Raw genomic sequence first — 19,999 nt, 5'->3', positions numbered from 1 at the left:
CAATGCTAGCGTAAATCATAGACCATCCCTTTGCAAAAGCCCAGGTGCAATACCACCCAAGAGACATTGCTTCGTGGGTTATCCACTATTATTAGCAAGATGAAGTAGGCGTTCTCCGGATTTGAGGTTGGCACATGCGTAAGCCTTTGACTCCTTGGCGAAAGTACCATTAGCTGCCCAAAGGTCGATCAATGGTTGCATTGGCTCCAGCTCATGAGGCTTCAACATATCGATTTCGGTGGCGGTCAGGATAAAGTGGCTGAAACAGCTGTTAAGAGGCTTCTCCAAGCTAAGGTGATAGAATGGATCGACGAAATGTGCCCAGTAGAGATGCGCATAGACACGGAACATCTGGCGGAAGATTGTCTGGCACACGTCAACAAACTCAACGGGAAAACCACTGCTTTTCCCGACCCAATCGCCAGGGCCGGCAAGCTGGGAGAGAGAAGCGCTCAAGGAGGTGGGGCCAGCTGGTATGGGCGTGCTTGAGCCTGGGGTATCAAGGCTACCAGAAGGATATGTAACACTAGCAATGGCGGGCCCGCTGGGATTTTGTGCAAAAGAAACACCGGCTGGGTCAGTTGGGAATAAGGCCGTATTATCGATCTTCCCTGATATCCACCGTTGCATGAGAGATATGTACTCGGAGGCGGGGACTTCAACGGGCTCTTTGCGGGAATTCAACCAGGTGAATGAGTGGTTACTATTTCGAAACCTATGAGATCGTGGACATATTTCTTAGAGTTTGTAACTTACTCGCCAGCTGACATGCGGGGACATGTCCGGGGATTACAAGCTGATGTCCCATCTTCATCCTTCTCGTGGATTACTCGAACAAAGTTCCAGAGGTTGCGATAATGCTCCACGACTATTCGAAAATCTTAGTAATAGTAACAATAGCTTGATACGGTACTTTTACCCTGATGAGCAATCCATTCACCTTGCTCCACTGTCTTCGGCCGAGCTGACAATGTCATGAAGTTGCCCTTGACGATGTGCTTTGAATACATGTCATTAAGCCAAAGGGGCTTGGGCCGAGGGAGGTTGTAACATGCAAGAGGGTCATTGCTATTGCTAGGAAGACTGTGGGTTGAAGCTGAGTCATCCATGGAGAGGGTTTGAGAGAGCGAAGGAGAGTTTGGGAGCGGAGGGACTCTTGGAGCTAGGCTGGTAGCCGACGCATTGCCTTGCGGATTGCCTGTAGGTGATGTTGGCTGTGCTCCATTTGGCGTTCCGGGACTTTTGGCACCGCCATTCTTACCACCAGCCCGAAAACGTCCACTACTGTAAAATAAGTCCCGTCAGCAGGCGCTCAAAAAGTAAACAACGCACAAAAATAAATATATGGTGGAGATAAAATTCAGGCAGCAAAGAGCGCGAAGGAGTGTTGATGACGCCTTCATAGCTCCCCACATAGCTCCCCTCATAGCTCATCAACAAATCCATCATGCATATATAGATCAAAAGGCGTAGAGGACATCCGCTCAAACTATTGAGAGGTTATAAGCAGGCACGAGCCTCGACGAGTCCCCTGACGCAGCAACGACCCTATTCCATAGCCTTGTAGCGCACCATTGAATCCTCCATGCTATCTTGAAAAGTGGCACGTGCCTTGGAGGGGCAAAGTGCTTCAGGGACCTCCAACTCGAAGGAGTGCAAAGCAATGATTCCAAAGATAGTATTCAAGGCGCATATCAAGTGAAGGGATACGCCGCGGCGCAGGGTGAATCGAAGTACTCCAGAACATAGCCTCTCACCAACCCATCCCAATCCCCATCCAGCCAAGGGCAGGCAACACAGAGCGTAAAATATACCTACATCCCAGAAAATAAGTTTGACATGCTGAGTAGATAGGCGGAGGGGGCGAGGTAGACTGTGCCTGATATTCGGTCGTGGGATTGGTATCGATATCAGAAGATACAAGGTCGACGTTGAATAGGGGAACTGGGCCAGCCAACACGAAACAGAAACTCAGTCCGGCTAGAGAGGCTAGTTCCGTATTTGGCGGAGCGGGTAGGGTTAGCGCTGCCGAGGGCGGTGAGGACGGCGAGTTGGTGATTCTGGTGAGGCTGCTACGAAGTCCACGTTTGTTTGGATGCCGTTCGCCGCTTGAAGAAACCAATTGCCGCCGCTATTAACAGTCGAGCTAACCTCAGCCTCTGCTGTCTGGCAGAAGTTATCCCTATCAATTGCCACGACGAAGTACTATCGCAAGACAATCCAAGGCATCAGATCATTTCTTCTGGGGCGCAGCTGCTTAAACCTGGATATTAGGTCAGATTATGAATGTCCTTTGTTTTTTCCCTCACTTTTTAAACTAATCAAGCATATCTAGTCGCGTCGCCAGCTGCATTCCAAGACCTCAGCCTCGAATCACCACCGAAATTTCCTGCGCAAAACGCTACGCGCCATGTCTTCTTCAGAAGATGAGGTAATGAACAATGAGGTGGAGGCCGATGATGACCTGTTTGGCGATGAGGACGAGGAGGCACCTGTCGACAAGCCACGCGAATTGAGTGACGAAGAGCTTGATTCTGGAGACGACGAGGACAGGGCCGACAGAGAACGCAAAGAAGGCAGCGGTGACATAGATGAAGGCCCATCAAAGGAGTTGCGAATTTCAGAGCAAACCGTGTGGAGGCATCCGCTTCCTAAGCCGGTCGATAACGAGGTAAGTTCTACTATAGCAATGTAGACAAAGCTAACGAGGCCATAGTTCAATGCCCTACGATTGCCCAAATTCCTTGGTATCGAGCCTCGTGCTTATACGCCAGATAGCTTCAAGATTCCAGTAACCGATCATCACTCGGATAGAAAATCTGCCGATTTCTCTGCCGCTGGAACCGCTGCAACCACTATGCGCTATCGCAAAGATCCATCCACAGGAAAGCTTGAGAGTAATACAGTTGTGTACAAATGGAGCGATGGAAGCACGACGATTTCCGTGGGTGACCGACACTATGAGCTTCAAACCAGACCTTTAGCACCGCCAAAGGACGGCAAGCAATATCAGGAGGTCCTAGATTCGCACTCGTACGTTGCATCGCCATCAATGGCTGCGCAGGTGTTGGTTTTATTTGGGCATATGACAAACCAGTATACTGTAAAGCCAAACAAAGACATCGAGAACGAGGCCCTTGAGAAGCTCCAGAAGAACCTAGCAGCCGCAGCTCAGAGAGGACACAAGGCCAGCGATAAGACCGGGCCTGAACTAATGAGCACCACACAAGATCCCGAGCTTCAAAGAAAGAGGGCTGAGATGGCCGAAAAAGAACGGATGAAAGCTCAACGCCGGCGTGAGGCAGCGGCCGAGAAAGCAACACTAGGGGGCAGGGGACGCGCGGGTGGTTTGACTGTAGATGACCTTGAGGGCCGGGGCGGTAGAAGAGCTCCCGGGCCTGCTCGGAAAGCTGCTGGTGTTAAACGACCGAGACGCCGCCCAGAATATGATTCAGATGACGATCTACCCCGTGGTAGATACAGGGAGGATGAGTACGACAAGGAGGATGATTTCCTGGCTTCTAGCGACGAAGAACTTGAGGAAGCTGGGGGAGATGATGACGATGAAGAGGAAATACTCGACGATGAAAGTGAAAGGGATGAGCCAAAAGCAAAGAAGCGGAAATCTTCAAAAGCGGAGGAGGCCAGCGATGCGGACGCTGATGCGGAAGCTGATCTTGATGACGACGAGTTGCCTTCAGCCCAAGCCGCCACTGAAGCTCCGTCAGGCAGAGGTAGGAAGCGGAACATAATTGAGGACGATGAGGATGAGGACGAGTGAGGGAGCGTGCTCAAGTTCTAAATCAGCATATCTTTAAGACCTGGTATGGCAGACGTTGTTAACAGTTACGTGTGCCTCCCTTATAGAAGCACATGGATTGATTGGCCGCATTCCGTCGATATAAAATTAGTACGTGCAGTCGCCGCACAGTTTACGACAACCTTGGGTGCCATCTAATCATGGCAATTGAGTTGGAGTGGTTCCGGGAATGTCTATGCTCATGCAATTAAATGTACATGTAGTTATATAGAGTGTATTAACTATCCCAATATCTGAAACCGTCTTAAGCTATTGTCCATCTATCCCTGTTATCCCGAAATCCGGGGTAAAGAATGCAATCTACAGCAGTGTCACATGCCAGAGCACTACACTCCTCCATCCCGCACTCTTGAAAAACACCATCGGCGCGTATTGCGTGTTTGAGCTTGAGCTTCCCAAATAAAGTAGAGCCATGGGTCTAGCTATACCAGAGGAGCCATGATTTATGTCTTCCTTCAAAAGATGATCGGGATCTTGACAGCCATATGGGTAATTATCGTGGATGTGGCATTCTTCTGGCAGCGGGTGAGCATTTCGCGCGACGCAGATTGTTCCTCCACTGATTAGTCGACTTCTAGAAATTCATCCACTGGTTGACGCGGAAGAAGCCCACCCGGCTGTGGTTCGATATCCTTCGAGATGCGAAGACATACGATGAATGGGAAGAAGCGGCATTCCAGCTCGACGTGCTCTTAGGAAACGACTTATGGTATGTATCACACGGTGTGAGGGGTAAGGTTTGCTCATTTCTCTGACATGTTGTCTTGTAGGCGACAGAACCCCACGTCGAAATACTACGATTACCGACTCATCTACGAGCGTCTCCAGTCGATCATCATTGCGCGCGAAGAAGGAGATATCCTACAGCTAGTCAATCTACTTCGATCTGGTCTTGTTCGGAACTTGGGCAATATATGCAGTCCGCGGTTATTCAATAGGGCATTTGCGGGGACGAAGTTGCTGATCGAAGATTATATTACGCAAGTAGCGCAAGCTATCGCAGATGTCGCTAGGCTACCAACCTCACCAGGAGCTGATGGAAATGGGATAATCGCCGGCTTCAGCAGCCAGGTGAAGTTGGATCTACTACATGATACAAGACAGGCTTTTGGGAGGAGTACGCTTGTTCTCCAGGGCGGCTCCATATTTGGATTGTGCCACCTAGGAGTGGTCAAGGCACTATTTGCTCGAGGGCTTCTCCCGAGGATTATTACTGGGACGGCTACAGGAGCTTTGATCGCGGCTCTAGTGGGTATACATACCGAAGATGAGCTGCCTAAATTCCTCAGCGGCGAGAGTATCGACCTCACTGCTTTTGCCGGTAAGAGCAGCGTCCAGGGGAGCGGCTGGTGGGCTACTTTGAGGAGAAGAGTTGGGAGATTCTGGAACGAGGGTTACTTCTTGGATATGAACGTGTTGGAGGAATGTGTTCGAGCTAATGTTGGAGATATGACGTTTGAAGAGGCATATAACAGGACGAAACGGGTTCTTAATATCACGGTTGCAACGAGTGGAAAGAGCGGGGTGCCTGATTTGCTAAATTATCTAACAGCACCGAACGTGGTACGTATCACTGCCTCATGGCGGAACTCGTAACTAATCTCGCCTACCTAGTTAATTTGGTCTGCGGCAGTAGCATCCAATGCCTCGACTCCATCACTCTATGGCCGTACCGTCACATTGAGATGTAAAGATATCTCTGGCGCCATCGTGCCATGGTCTGCCGCCACGGATACCACATTTCGCCCTTGGACCCACGCTTCCTATACCGACCGAGACTCGCCATTAACTCGAATCGCGGAGTTATTCAACGTCAATCATTTCATCGTATCACAAGCTCGACCATACCTGGTTCCATTTCTGCAGAGCGATATGCATGGCCCGTCACCAGTTTACCATCGACAAGACCGAACCTCCTTGAACGGAGGACTCATCAGGCTATTTACCATGGAGATCCATCACCGATTACAGCAACTCGATAGTCTTGGTCTCCTTCCCCTATCAATCAGACGCTTCTTAGTTGACCAACACATACCATCAGCCTCCGTCACGCTCGTCCCCGAAATCTCGGTAAGCGATTTCGTTCGATTACTCGAAACTCCAACACAGGCTAGTCTACACTATTGGATTTTGCGCGGGGAAAGAAGCGTTTGGCCCGCCGTTGGGGCTTTGAAGGTCAGATGCGCTGTGGAAACGGAACTCGATCGTGGATATCAGATAGTCAGACGGCGTAAGGCAGGTGGTTTGCGGAGACGAGGCAGCGCTGTCGAATCCGCTAATGGGAAGGAAAGGACGAACGAACGGGGGCGTGCTAACAGTGCCGGTGCGAAATGATAGGCGTAAGGACTTGGGTTTGTGTACCCCAGGACCTGGACCCTTATACATATACATTGGGCTGGCACATCCTTGCCCCTTCTAAACAGTTCACTCGGCATGAGCCTATGCCACGACAGATACCAACCCTAGCTATGTACAATGCATGGCATGAGGACTGACGATGCAACGCTGCAGTATGCACCTTGCAAGGAAGAAGCCAGAGATTGTTCCGTAAGGCTGAAGGGATCTACTGGTTTAATCTTGGGATATACGAAAAAATGCATGTGATGGACACGGCTATATTATATTGCGGTCTTCTGTTCCCAGTGTCTCGATGGAAGAGCGTGGTCCAAGCATTCGGGCAATTACAGCAACTTCAGCTAGACACACAGAGGTTGGAGGGGGTTGAACTCGGAGGGAAAGGGAACGACCAACAGTAGGCAGAGTCCAAACGGTGGTAAGAGAGAGACAAGGGCCAAAAATTTAAAAGAATCCGGACACTATTCTGAGCGAGATAGAGCCTTGTCTCCCCGCTTTGTTTCCTCGATTATTAATGCCAGAAGCGTAGTGCACTGCATTAGTGGATTGGATTCTACATCGCCTTTCCTTTGACCCGCCCTTTCCCTTTCTGGTCTTGTGATGGAAGGGAGAAATGGAATTAATTATCTTGGGCACCCAGGAATGCACCGGTATCGGCACCCGAGCAGCAGCACAAGCAAGAGCCGCATCTTATATCATTTCTAATACCTCGTTCGTCACACGAAACCGAAGGAACGGGGGCTGTGCAACACGGTGAAGCCCCAGAACTCACCGTCATGATCTTGTTAGAAATCCAGTATGTGGGAGGGCGGGCATCGGCGCCCGCCGAACTCTCTGATAAGTAAAGGGCGAGGAGGGCGAAATCGGCACTGATTAGGCATCAAATGCACGCCCGCCATCTATAACTTTATGATTGACTGAATTGAAGCGTATTTGGGATGGCTTGAAGCAAGCCCCAGCTCTTAAGCCGAACCTAAACCTGAACCTAAAGCTAAAGCTAAGCGTGCTGGCCATCAACAATCAATGATCAATCAGCAACGGCACCTCGTTCTGCGGTGCGGTGCTGTCCACTGCTCGGACTGTATACGTACTACTCGGCCAGCCATTGCGGCACACCCCTAGTCGCAGAACGTGTCTATTCCATTGAAGGGAAATGGTGAACACACACACGCAAGGTGAGTTGTCACCAGAGCGTTTTCCCTTTCGTCCTTGTCTGTCTCTTGTGCCCGACTTCTCGTGCGGTGCTGAAGGACTCACGTACAAAGTGCTCGTGCCCTCGCATAAGCCCGATTCAAGCCGTCAGCTCGAACCCCAGGGGCAGCACGACGTGTCAATAATGTTATTCATGTCGATTCTGCGGCCTCCTATCAAGCCCCTCAATTGCTCCCACAAGTTTCAATGCAGCTCTCTGATTCCACGCCTCCATCCGCGTCCCCGGGCAAGCCCAGCACGCAATGCAGGGCCTCGGAAGTTCGATGCAACTGGGGAAGCTTCCAAAAAACAAGCTAGCGCTCCCAAACTGCAGTTCGCCCAGCTCCAAAAAGTGAGGCGGCCTAGCTGCGACCGTGCCATGGCATATGGTTGGGCTGGATTGGAGGATGCCGCAAGTTATGTCTCAAGCAGATCTCCAACATGGCCCCAAGGGCCCGAATCTGATTTGACAGAGCTGGGGATTCCCGAATATTCGCAGTTGCGACATGCAAACTGCACGATCAGATGGTACCACAGCCTCCCAATGGCGTGGCAGGCCGTTGTCGTCCAGTTGTTTGAAAGCCATCCGGAGAGCTCTAGCAGCGTACCAGATGAGGGGCAGTCCCTTCAGAACCTCAAGTATAAGAAACCGGCCTCCCTTCTGGCCGCTTCCCATGGGCTATTCTTCACATCAACTAGATTCTGCCAATTTTATTTATTTATAGGAAAAAAGTGCGACAGTCGTATCGTTTTATCTCATCTCATCTCATCTCAATACTTCTTCCCTCTTGTACCAACTATTTTACCCTTTCCAACGTCACATTTCACTGGCCTATGTAAGCCAAGAACCACCCCATTTGGCGTTGCTCCCCCCTTACACTTACTGTGTGTAGTTTCTCAGTATCTATGCGAGTCGTACTTTGTAACATTACCATGTCTGAACACAACTATACCAACAATAATCGCCTCGGCTATGGTGAAGACGCCCAGTTTATCTGCCCAAGGTGCTTCCATATGTCTACCTCTCGACCCACGGTCGTCAACGGCGATAACTGCGGCTGTGTCGAGGCCGCCATGATGGGCAACGGCGGAGGCGGCGATGGTGATGGTGGTGGTGGTGGTGGTGGCCAGGAGGCTCAAGTTGAACGTCAACGATACGCCGCTGGAGCGCCTTCTCCAGGATACCATTATAGTCCTCTATCCTACCCGTCCTCGTCCGGCTCGGTGCCCTGCCCAGAAGGCCCAGAAAACGCCGAGCCAAACATTAACGTCACTGACAACACCGACAACACCGCCAACTACTACCTTCCTCTCGTTCCTCCAGTTGGGCTGAACGAAGCCGAGCATCGCCACACCTTTTACTTCAACGCAAATATGTCATACCAACTGCGGCGGTTCATTCTGGACGAAGAATGCTATGATGTTCCACCCTCCACCTCTCCTTCTCCACCTGGGCGGGGAGGGAACGGGTTCCTCCCGCAGGATCCCTTTATTCAGTCACAAACCTCCTTGATGGTGGCTGAGAGCAGCAAGAGAAGCAAGCAGAGCAAGAAGAGCATGAAGAGTTCTCGTAGTGGCGATATGGGCTATATTGGCTATGGGGCTGATCCTACTTCCATGGTGGGATCGTGGGATGCCGAAGGAGGAGAGGGATATTATGATGGAGAGGGATATCCAATGACTATGAGCGGAATTTTGGAATAGGGGGTTTGTCCCCATGAACAGGCGTGTTTATGACGTGTGCTAAGGCTTCTTTCCTTTTGATGTTGCTTATGAGTTTGATGTATGATGATATGAGTGTATGACTTTATGAGATACCCCTGTCGTTTCTAAGGAATGTTCTTTGGAGTTGGAGTCCGGGATGCTTTTAGGGAGGGCTTCTGTGCTTTTTGCGTTCTAGAATGGGTTCGGTTCGGCGATTATCTTGCTTTATTTGCTGTGCTTGCCTGTGGGTTCCTGAAACAATTAGTGTAAAAATATACTACCAGAATATCAGTACTTCGCCTTACTACTGCACGTGCATAACCTTCTGATGACGAGATATCCAACTGGAGTGGGGTCTGAACAAAGGAGGGGTTAAAATGTGGGTTTCATAATGGCCTGCTCGCTCATTTCAATCAAGGAAAAACGAATTCTCTCATGTCAAATTTTCTGAATTCTCAAGATCTTATACAACTTGGGAGAAATCGCCGTCTGGATCTTCTCCTGTCAAGATCTTTTTCCCGCATAAGATAAAAACTTGCATTTCCCGTTCCCTTAACTCACGATAAACTCCGCCCAATGCGTGGGCAACCTGCGTGCGTGCGTGCTACTTTTCTCTAATTTCCAGAATACTTCTCCCGTTATTCAATTGGCCTGGCCTCTCCCTTCGCCCGCTTAGTACACCTTCTTCTTCTCGTCGATGCTGTATTTGCCTGGCCCGCTGTTCACGAGCAGTAACAGTCCACCAACAATAGACAAGATCTGGAAGAAATCGTACTTGGCGAAATCCTTCTGGGGGTGGTGTTCATGGAGCTAATTGGAAAGTTAGCTAAGCTCATTTTGCCTCTAGAAGGCGGGCACTAAGGATACTTACAGTCCAGAAGTTGTTGACCAATAGATTGAAGACGCTGAGGATGACGACGAGCATGATAGCGCTGAACTTGGCCTTGAAACCAACCACCACCATAACACAAGCCACGGCGCCAAAAAGCGCAACAATGACCCTCCAGATATTCCATTTACCGCTGAAGACAAATCCAACGAAGAGGAATATGAGGAGCACACGACCAGCAAGCTGGAAGTACATCTTGCGATCCTTTTCATCGATCGAAGGGAGACCAGCGAATGCTTTGTTCTTGCGTACCCATGAGTCCGAAAGGACCATCAACAACCCACCCATAACGGACAAATTGCGCAAGAAGAAATTCAGATCGAAGATGAGGCCGTACCCGAGAGCTTGGGTGACAACAACGCCAATCAGACCGCCTACTGCGTAATCAGAGTATTTCCGGGTGATGACCAGAGTCGAACAGGTAACCATGGCTAGGACATTGACGATCAGGAAGAGGTGGGTGAGGCCCGATGGAACTATTTTATTTATTGATCAGCTTTTGTGTCTGGATGTGATGAGGGCATGTATGCTCCTACTTTTGCGCCAATTGTTAAGGTATAATAGCTGGTCACTCCATTGTGTAATGATTCGCAAGGCATCTTCAAGGAAAGTGACAACGATGAGGAACCGTCCAATCGCTGGTAGATATCTGTAGAGAGTAGATGTTAGCAGAGTACACTATGAGTAGAAAGGTGAAATTATAGATGTGGCATTGTTGTCGAGCTCCCTTGGTGGCGGGGTGTTTCGGGGTTCAATAGGACGCCGAGACGGCGGCGGGAGGATACATACGGCTTCACAGGTTCGCTCAGAGTGTCCAGGAAATCCTCAATCTTGCTTGTCTGTTCCCTAATCGCATCAAGCGGGCTTGGGTCGCGTCCTGCGTCGTCTCTGCCGGAGCCTCCAAAGGTGTTCTGGGCTCCCAGGTTATAGCCTGCGGTACCGCGGATTTGTGCCATCGTCACAGTCCTGCAGCAAGCGCACCAAATCACTTAAAGGTTATCAAGCTGCGCAAGGTGCGGTTCTGAGGTCTGCCGGATTGAAGATGTTAGGGGTTGAGGGTGGTGGTGCGGGAATGTGAATTTGAATGTGGTTGGTGAGGGAAGTTCAGAGGTGTCAAGTCCTAAGCTTATGTACCTGGACTCGGTAACGTGTCTCTTTCACCACAGGAGGCGGATGATGACCGCACGGCTATTCTACAGCATGTTTATAAAGGGACGAACAGGTTTACTCTTTCGTCGCACTACCAGCTCTGTTACCCCGGACGCCATCAGTGAATCCACTACAGCAGTACTATTTGTAAACATATCATCACGACAGGCGGGGCAGGTTTGGGTTTAGGCCTGCTTTTAAGCTTAAAATTGTTTAGTTTAACACCTAAGCGTTCATATCAATTTCTTTGTACGGCCTGAAAATGCAACGGAATTGACCCCGAAAACCCGTGCAGAACCCGTGCATTCCATATCCCGATCGCCGCCCAGAATGCTCCGACGCGCCCATATCATCATACTGATATCCGTTCTAAACTTCATGCTATAACGCTACAATTTTTGTGTATCATAACTATAACCAGGACTAGACCCATGGGATACCTCATTGAAACACGCTTAGATCTAATGGCACACTGCTTCCTCGACCTGCTCGGTACTTCTTAGGTCCTCCAATGAAATTTCTTGGTTTAGGTAGCAGTGATTCATCCTGGAATTTCCACCTTGGGTCGCTTATAACTATTCTCGTCTGGTGAGAATCCCGAATTGGGCTGGGACTCTTCAGCTGCCCACCATTCGTAGAGAGGGTATACGAGCTTGGATCCAACATTGATCTCATGGGTTGCGGGGCTGGGGCTCTACCGCTTGGTGGAGGAGGGGCGGATGATGGAGGTGAAGGGGCACGGAATGAAGAATGAGAGGATGGGCCATTGGAAGGCGGAGGAGGTGGAGGTGGCGCTATAGCTGGGGATGCTTGACTTGCTGCACGGATGGCTGCTTGCATAGCAAGATTCTGACCAGCTCCGTTCGTATGAGGAGGGGAAGTTGGCGGCGGAGGTGGTGGTGGTGCTTGAGTGCGCGGTGGGGGGGCCATAGGTGGCCGAGGCGCCGATGGAGGAGGAGCACCAGGAGGAGGAGGAACTGAGGATGGGGGGGGTGGTGCTGCAGACGGAGGAGGAGGTGCTGAGGATGGCGGAGGGGGAGGAGCTGAAGGTTTCCGCATACCTGGAGGAGCGGGAGGCTTCTTTCCTATGGGCGGAGGAGGACCCTTCATAGAAGCGGAAGACATTGGTCTTGGAGCACCGCCTGCACCAGTTTTCCGTAAATTCGCGACTGAAGGAATGAAAGATAACGCTGATGCTGATGCTGCATTTTGTGGTCCAGGTCTAGGAGGGGCAGCTGTTGGTGGCCTTGGTGCAGCTATGGCGGGTGGTTTCGGCGCAGAACTTCGTGATGATTCTGGATCTGAAGTATATGACGAGTCTCGGTTTGCTAGACCCAAGTCAGTCAATGGATCTTCTATAACCAGGCTTGTAACTCACCTCCCGTATCAATACCACCACCGCGCTTCTTAAGTTTCGGCATTCCACCGGCGAAGAGCCCCCCTAATTGTGGTGGCTGTTCTATCACAGGAGCGGCCCCTCCATCTCTACTGCCCTGATCGCTGTTACTCCTCATTCGGTTCCCAGGCACTGGAGGTGCCAGACCTCCAGGAGCTTTCGCCATTCCTGGCACTGCAGGAGCGCCTGCTAATGGTGACGGCCCAGACCCTCCAGCGGGTTTAGCAACAATCGGCGCGGATCGATCGTTTGTGACAGCTTTCTTAAGTTGTTTTCCCTTCGTAATATCGGAGAGGAGAGCACCCTATGCAAATATTTAGCAACTGACATAACGTATGGTAAAGCCCAAAGCGTGAGTGGGCATAGCTACGGTTGCGGGGGGCTTTACCCTGTTGCCAGCAGGAGGTCGCGAAGGCATATTCCCCGGCGGAGGAGGAGGAGGTGGTGGCCCTCCCATCATCGGCGGGGGAGGTGGTGGGGGTGGGGGTGGCATCTTTAATGTGACGAAGAGCCAGTTGCTATTGAAGTCGGTGGGATTGGAGGTGATGGTAACAATGGGAGGCAGTTCAACGGGGAGGAGGCCAGGGCGCGGCTCAATGGGAAAGACTGACTAAACGGCTAAGCAAAAGAAGCTTTAGAGAATAAAAAAGCCGTTCTTTGGGACTTCTTATGGAAGGAGACCGAGACGCCTGGAGTACATAAGTGCTGGTGTGATCGTCGTCACCTCGTGGCGCAGATCAGCCTCACAATTTGGACCAGCAGCACGAGCACGTAGTGCGGTACGTACCTTAGGTAGTACAATAATCCGCTTGCAGGGGGGGGGNGGGGGGTCGGCAGGTCGGCCTCTTCCCTCCCGTACTAAACCTGCGAAGCTCAACCTCAACCTCAATCACGACCTCGATCCCAGGGACAATTCGACTTCGAGATCCGTCGCAACATGTCTAAACGCGCCCTTCGCCCCCGGGCGGATGTCTGCCACCTCTGTGATTTCCTCATAGCTCGAAGGACATTACGCAGGACACCAATCCGCACCCAGCGGTCTATCAACACGACCCGCCTCTTCTCCAGTAGCCGGACAAACTTCCTCTCACCAGCTGCGATCCGCACTTCAAATAAATCTTATAAGCCAAATCGTACGGCGCACATACCTGTGGCAAATCTGTCACGGGACGAAGGAGGGGAATGGATGCAAGATGTGGAAGCGTCATGTAATGCCTTGCTCTCCCAGGAGAAAATACCCTCTGAGGAGGAAACAACACGGGTTTTAGCACAATGCGAAGCTCTCGCAACCCTCATTATGGTTGAACCGACAGAACCCATTTCGGATAGGAAAGACCGTGCTGGATCCGCCCTCCTCGACCTAGATGATCCGAGTGGAAGCAAAACACGACGAGGACGTGAAGTCCAGCTCATGGAGCAAGACTTATCGAAGCTCGTGTATTCCATTATTACACATCCTCCGGTCTTTATAACCCCAAAGGTCCTTGATCTATACGTGAAGATCCAGGAAATTTTGAAAGACCCTCAGACGCTGCCCGAAGCCTTCCGTCTTTATGCCAATAAGCCCTTACCGGTGGAAGGCTCGTCACCCATACGATACACAAAGCAAAACCCAGACAAAGTTGCAAATGCTATACCTCAGGCTGTTGCTGATCGTGCACTTCAAGTTGCCGTCGACGCGAAAGACTTAACGGCTGCAATCGATATCATTGATTTCTCATACGCCACTAAAGCTTTTCGCCGAGCCAAATTTGTACGGTTAGGTCTCGTTCCCTCCGTCGGTCTAACAGTCGCACCTGTTGCAGCTTACGGCCTTGCATCACAACTAGCACTTCTTCAGACGACTATGGAGACTGGAATGGCCACCAATGTTGCCTTCGCCGGTATGGTTGCCTATGTGGGATTCACAGCTACGATTGGTATTGTAGCCCTGACAACTGCAAATGATCAAATGGACCGCGTAACTTGGGCACCAGGGCTGCCGCTAAGGCAGCGGTGGATTCGAGAAGAAGAAAGAGCTGCATTTGACAAAGTTGCGGGTGCCTGGGGATTCCGGGAACAATGGAGGCGAGGAGAAGAGGAAGGCAAAGAATGGGACTTTATCCGCGATTGGATTGGTGTGAGAGGAATGGTACTTGACCGCACCGAGTTAATGGAGGGAATGGAGTGATTGCTGCTCTTGTCAGATGTAGCTCTCTGTGTTAATAAAACGCCATGTATTCTATTTAACATACAAATACAGTACGATTCCAATGCTACTAGGTTGTTTAGCGGCCGAACTATGATCCCCCAAGAGGCCACAGACAAGAAACCCCAAAACAAGGGTCAGAATAACTCCGAAGTAGATATAGCAATGTACACCGAATATTTTCCTACCTCACCGGGTTGCGATAGTAAGAGTCAAGGTTCGGAAACTGACATAAACATTGCCCACATCCTCCCCGTTACACACGTACTCATGAAGACTCCTACTAAGTGGATCTGTCCCTTCGATATACCAAAAACCTGCTGCTTTACATTAATTTACGTCAAATTCTCGCACGTTTCTAGAATACACATCCTTGACATTGGAAGGCCCAGACGTTGCTGCCTTGCTCGTCGATCATAGCATAGCTTATCTCAACACAACCATATTTTGTGGAATTGTGGTACGGCAAGTTGGGAACGCTAGGCTTTAGGGCGAGACGGGGAAAACCGAAGTCCGTTCTGATCTAGCGAGCGTACGAATTTGTGATCTGCACTCCTACTCCCTTAGCTCCTCCCCAATGATCGAAAGAGGTAAGTATTCCTCTCCAACAGGTGCACATTTGACTTCATCGAATGTTTAGCGGTACACCTATTCGAAAACGTCATGGGCATGGCAACAGCCAGCTTCCTAAGCTTGTAGAGTGGCGATAATAATACACTGCTCACCATAGAGGCCCGTAATTGTCATATTATATCAAATGACACATAGTTAGGAATTGGCCTTGAGTGATATCACATTTCTATCTCTAAGAGCTGCCTTGGATGCAACACGTCATTTCAAGGCTCCCGCTCGGCCTATCTGAAAAATCTCGCCCGTTCTTTGTTCATCACTTCTCAGAACTGGCCATGCGCTTCCATCGGCCTTAACGAAAGTTACCTCCAATTTTGTCCCCATAATCTTGAATGAGGAGGCAGCGGTATCGATGGGGCCAAATAATGGCACCACTTTCTTGTAGCGCTTCGGAGGAGTATCAGTGGTAGGAAGATCAAGAGAAAGCTCGTTGGTAGCAAAGTCGACAGATGCCTTCTCCTTATCAATCTTCTTCAAGAAGAATGATGCGATTACTGTAGTTGGCGTCTGATAAAAGTCGTGTCTACATGATATATTCACCATCAGTAAAATATTCGATATCCACCAAGTACGTGATGTCAACTCACCTAACAGTCTCCAACATCTCCACACCTCCAGCCTTCTGACCCTTCGTTTTACCGCTACCAATAAACAAATGTCTATTCTTAGTCTCGCATCCCTCTATTTTCATGAATTCGTCAAACTCGAGCACCCTTCTTTTGCAACATGTATAGCCCTTGCTCCCCTCATGGAATATCGGTGCCCCGGGATGGAATACACATTTCTCGCCATCTCTGCTCTCTCCATTGTATTGGTGTCCGCACGCCCTACGTCTACAGATTTTACCCTTGGGGATCTCTAGGCTGGGATCGTCGTCTTCCGACTCTGGTGGGGGAGGTGGGGGGGTAGCTGTAGGCTGCGGGGCAGAGATTGGAGCTCGTGAAGCTTCAGGAATGGGAGTCGTCGCGGGTGAGATTTGGCTGACGGTCTCGGGGACGTCTGAGCCCTGTTTCTTCTCGATTTGTGGAGGAAGGTCGGTTGTGGAGTGTTTGCCAGTTGTGCAGGGCGGGATAGTTAGGAACTCGTCGAAGGTCAGGACACGCGGTTTGCAGCATTTCCAACCTGCATAATGGATTGTCAGTCGACATCGATTTGTTTTGAGAAGCAGGGAGTGAGGTGAATTATCGATTGGGGAGTTGCCGTGCTTCAACATATATATTCTTACCTTTCTGCCCCTCGTGGAAGATAGGCGGACCGGAATGATACAAACATTCTTCCTCAGGATCCGTATACAGCTTGCCGCAACCAGAGTGCACGCATTTTTGCGCCATTTTGAGCCTGTAATTTAGGGATGAAAGCGAAGGGCTAATTTTCAACTAATAATCACCTTCGGAACGTTTATTTTGGGATTGGGGTGTGGACGATGACAGTCCTTGTGGTTGTTATTCTAGAATACTCTATCAAGCTTTCTGCCATATGTGTGCGTATCGTCGTCACCGCCTTCGGATAGAGCCTGACAGCCCGCCCCCGGTCTACCGACGATCTAGAAGCTGCAAGATCAAGCCAAAAACCAGACTCTCGTTCCCCCTTGGCGATTTCGGATCATTCCCCATTTGGTGCCTTAGTTTCGTCCAACTACTCCTCCTCGAAGTACTCTGAGAACCGATCGACATCAACTCTCCAGATTCAATCAACGGCCACCAAGAAGATGCGCCCCTCTTCAAGATTGCTTCAACACGCCTGTCGAATCACGCTCTTCACCCGAGAAAACTGCTCCCTGTGTACCAATGCCAAATCGACTCTGTCAGCTGTGTGGGACAAACGCCCCTTTGACTACAAAGAGATCAATGTCATGAAACCCGGAGCTAATGGTTGGAAAGACTTGTATGAGTTTGATACTCCAGTGGTCAGTTCTACTAGTACGCTTGATCTGCAGCTAGCTGACTGACCTATGTAGATCCATGTCAGCAGTTCTAAAACACCTGACGAGCGTCCGGAACTCTCCTCGAAAGCCCAAAAGCTCATGCACAGGTTTACTGCTGAGCAGGTGACTGAGAAAATGGATGCAGTAGAGCCTCGGGCAAACTAAACGCTAGAGGCAGAGTCCATCGATTGACTCCATGAACAACAATTTCCCATCGGCTGTGACCGTCAGTGTCTTTTGGCTATGTATTCGGCATCTACCTAGATATCCTCACCGCAACTGGCACAATTAGGCCCTTCAGAACCATTATTTCTCTCCCATATGACCCGGTAGCTTGGGCCCATATCTCGATTATTTGGTTTCAGCTAGCGGCCCCATGACCCCAGATTTCGGGACCATTATATCCGTTGTCGCGCTTATCACATGGAATCCAAGCTCTCTATATACTCAATTATATCATATAGACTTTTATTTCGCCTACCGCATATCCACTATTTTCAAGACGTTCACAATTGAGGATTTATAAATTTTGCATTGGGGTATTGGATGATCAAGGTCCAACAAAGATAATATTTATTCCTGATACCGCCGCCATTTGGATCGACGTTCTCAACGCTTCGTTTGGTCTCAATCCGGACAATACCGAGATGGCTTTGTTAATCTGCTGAATATAGTCAATAGAGCATATTGAAGGATAGAAGCGTTCTTGTAGGAAAGGGCTACCATAACGACGATAGGGGGAAGGATCTTGGCACTGAGTACGGGCTTATTGGCATCTTCGACATTGTATAAGAGGATACAAGCATAGCACGTCTAACGCGGCAATGGTACTGCGAGACAGTCCGGCCTACGACCAAACTTGCCCGTGACTAATAATCCTAGTTGTCTGGAGTCCCGACGACGACCGTAAGACTCCGCACGCGGCAATATCAGGTCCTGTCTCATGCATAGCGGCAATCATATCCACTAATCAAAGATATCTAAATCATGCGGAAACGCATTGGCTATCCACTGCGCTGGTACACCCACTGAATTCTATTACCTAGGAGGCATTTGGCGTCCAAACCTTGCTTTGAGTGCAAAGCCCACTCCGGATCTTGCACGTTTCCTCGAGCGGGCACGATAGCGGCCCTTTTCCAATCCGGATCGTTGTTTCACCATAGGGGTGATACCAATACTGTACATCGTGATATAGGCGCCATGCGGTAGGGCCCGCGCTCTCAGACGAGGGTTATCCCCTTCCACCGTTCAACGTTTCTCCTACCCCACGGTGTCACGGTGTGACTACTATGTTACGATGGACGACCAGGAAGGTGGTACAAGACGGAAATAGGCACCCGGAAATGACCAAACTGCATGGCAACGGAGAAGAGTTCCGGCAGTTGATGGAAGTACTCCTTCACGATGTAGTACGGTACGGGTACTTGGAGCTAAGGGCGGATAAATATGTTACACAAAGACGAATTGCTTCTTCGAGGGTGTTGCACCCAAAGCCAGTCATATTGACGACCACGGGAATGCCAGCTGCGGCTGAGTCCTGTTAAGGACATTAATTTATTGAATACTACGTAGTACTTTTTATGAGACTCACGCCTTACGCCTTACGCTATGAATTGCGTCTCGGATCCTATGTGAATTGCGATCCGGTGGGCTAAGGATGGTAGCAGCTGTAGATTATAGAAATAAACGAGTTCAACGTTTAAACTTGCGGTAAGGAGGTATGTAGGAGGTAAGGAGGCCATTACTCGTATTGGATTGGTCGATGGATCAACCGCTCTCAGCAGTGTCTGGGACTCTGCGACCCTGAGCCCCGAACCATTACTGAGGTTCTCCCATACCCACAAGCGGCCTCACGGAGTATTCCATTCTCTCCTTTCTCCTCGGTTTGGTTTGCCCTCGCACAATGCCATGCCCCACCCAAGGGCGGTGAGATTGCAGTTGGTGGAATCTACAGGGCCAGGGGCCGCATTCCATCGCTTGGGGCTTTCCGCTCAACGCCTTCAAACGCCGACACATCGCGGGAGGGAGCAAATAGGAGGCGTGAAGCTGACTCTCCTTGGGTTGCCAGGTGGACTCGGTTTGTCTTGTTCGGGCGGGTTCCAGCTGTGCTGCTCGCCCACGCCCACGCTAACCCCCACCACCGTACCAAGGCGCACAAAGCCACGTGCATGGCCCCCCGGGAGCGGGCAAGCATCAGGTCAATCAGATCCCATCGTCGACGACTCCGCGAAGCACCGAAGCACAGAAAAGAAGCACCGTCGTACGGATGTTGACAGGACTGCAGACTACAGACCACAGACTCCCGACGACACATACCGGTGTGCAGATTGACAGGAGCGGGACCAGGTCGCAGCCGCCGCCGCCGCCGCCTGAGCCTGAGATTTGCTCTCGTGCTGACTGACCGACGCACGCTTGCCGAGCATTTTCTTCTTTTCCCCAGGAAGCCGTCAGCCAGGCCAGACGGAGAATTTCTCGCTGGGTAAGGTAGGGAGGGGCCCTGATCATCCGGAGGTACAGTACGGTACAGTACAGTACAGTACTGTACCTCTGTACTGTGTATCACTGTACTGTACTCATGCGTCTGCCGAGTCTACCAGGAGCCCAGGACGCGAGGACTTCGTGCCTCTGCCGTGCTACCGGTATTGTCGGGATACAGCCCGATAGCTAGTACGAACTTACCAAGTCCTTCGTAATTACTACTTTGCGGGATTGTCCAGTCCTTTCCCCGGAGCGCAGAGCCCAGCAAGCAAGAG

At 50.5% G+C, this 19,999-nt stretch overlaps 9 protein-coding genes across 9 annotated transcripts; 5 read left to right on the top strand and 4 right to left on the bottom strand.

Moving 5' to 3' along the window:
- Positions 1-78: 78 nt before the first annotated feature.
- BP5553_01963 (Mob1) lies at positions 79-1,841 on the bottom strand (the record flags this gene model as incomplete). Its single annotated transcript, XM_032010586.1, has 4 exons — positions 79-703; positions 757-868; positions 920-1,284; positions 1,819-1,841. The coding sequence occupies 4 exons, from the start codon at positions 1,839-1,841 to the stop codon at positions 79-81; spliced, it is 1,125 nt and encodes a 374-aa protein (XP_031874640.1).
- A 569-nt stretch (positions 1,842-2,410) lies between these two features.
- BP5553_01962 (Uncharacterized protein) lies at positions 2,411-3,781 on the top strand (the record flags this gene model as incomplete). The annotated part of the gene is made up of 2 exons (XM_032010585.1): positions 2,411-2,671; positions 2,717-3,781. 2 exons carry the CDS (start codon positions 2,411-2,413, stop codon positions 3,779-3,781), a joined length of 1,326 nt encoding a protein of 441 aa, XP_031874639.1.
- Positions 3,782-4,282: 501 nt separating this feature from the next.
- Positions 4,283-6,154, top strand: BP5553_01961 (Patatin-like phospholipase; the record flags this gene model as incomplete). The annotated part of the gene is made up of 4 exons (XM_032010584.1): positions 4,283-4,345; positions 4,399-4,529; positions 4,591-5,383; positions 5,435-6,154. The coding sequence occupies 4 exons, from the start codon at positions 4,283-4,285 to the stop codon at positions 6,152-6,154; spliced, it is 1,707 nt and encodes a 568-aa protein (XP_031874638.1).
- Positions 6,155-8,299: 2,145 nt separating this feature from the next.
- BP5553_01960 (uncharacterized protein) lies at positions 8,300-9,070 on the top strand (the record flags this gene model as incomplete). Its single annotated transcript, XM_032010583.1, has 1 exon — positions 8,300-9,070. The coding sequence occupies one exon, from the start codon at positions 8,300-8,302 to the stop codon at positions 9,068-9,070; it is 771 nt and encodes a 256-aa protein (XP_031874637.1).
- A 672-nt stretch (positions 9,071-9,742) lies between these two features.
- Positions 9,743-10,915, bottom strand: BP5553_01959 (SURF4-domain-containing protein; the record flags this gene model as incomplete). Its single annotated transcript, XM_032010582.1, has 4 exons — positions 9,743-9,880; positions 9,942-10,435; positions 10,496-10,608; positions 10,749-10,915. The coding sequence occupies 4 exons, from the start codon at positions 10,913-10,915 to the stop codon at positions 9,743-9,745; spliced, it is 912 nt and encodes a 303-aa protein (XP_031874636.1).
- A 634-nt stretch (positions 10,916-11,549) lies between these two features.
- On the bottom strand, positions 11,550-12,997 carry BP5553_01958 (uncharacterized protein; the record flags this gene model as incomplete). The annotated part of the gene is made up of 3 exons (XM_032010581.1): positions 11,550-12,436; positions 12,487-12,808; positions 12,893-12,997. The coding sequence occupies 3 exons, from the start codon at positions 12,995-12,997 to the stop codon at positions 11,550-11,552; spliced, it is 1,314 nt and encodes a 437-aa protein (XP_031874635.1).
- Positions 12,998-13,441: 444 nt separating this feature from the next.
- BP5553_01957 (Uncharacterized protein) lies at positions 13,442-14,674 on the top strand (the record flags this gene model as incomplete). The annotated part of the gene is made up of 1 exon (XM_032010580.1): positions 13,442-14,674. The coding sequence occupies one exon, from the start codon at positions 13,442-13,444 to the stop codon at positions 14,672-14,674; it is 1,233 nt and encodes a 410-aa protein (XP_031874634.1).
- An 849-nt stretch (positions 14,675-15,523) lies between these two features.
- BP5553_01956 (CORD and CS containing protein) lies at positions 15,524-16,653 on the bottom strand (the record flags this gene model as incomplete). Its single annotated transcript, XM_032010579.1, has 3 exons — positions 15,524-15,845; positions 15,910-16,444; positions 16,548-16,653. The coding sequence occupies 3 exons, from the start codon at positions 16,651-16,653 to the stop codon at positions 15,524-15,526; spliced, it is 963 nt and encodes a 320-aa protein (XP_031874633.1).
- Positions 16,654-17,030: 377 nt separating this feature from the next.
- Positions 17,031-17,411, top strand: BP5553_01955 (Glutaredoxin-like protein; the record flags this gene model as incomplete). The annotated part of the gene is made up of 2 exons (XM_032010578.1): positions 17,031-17,228; positions 17,280-17,411. 2 exons carry the CDS (start codon positions 17,031-17,033, stop codon positions 17,409-17,411), a joined length of 330 nt encoding a protein of 109 aa, XP_031874632.1.
- Between the last annotated feature and the right edge of the window lie 2,588 nt (positions 17,412-19,999).

Source organism: Venustampulla echinocandica (genome assembly GCF_003357145.1).
Source record: "Venustampulla echinocandica strain BP 5553 chromosome Unknown scaffold_0, whole genome shotgun sequence".
Lineage (NCBI taxonomy): Eukaryota > Fungi > Ascomycota > Leotiomycetes > Helotiales > Pleuroascaceae > Venustampulla > Venustampulla echinocandica.
The sequence above is the reverse complement of the archived record's forward strand: the minus strand, read 5'-3'. Positions and strand labels throughout refer to the sequence as shown.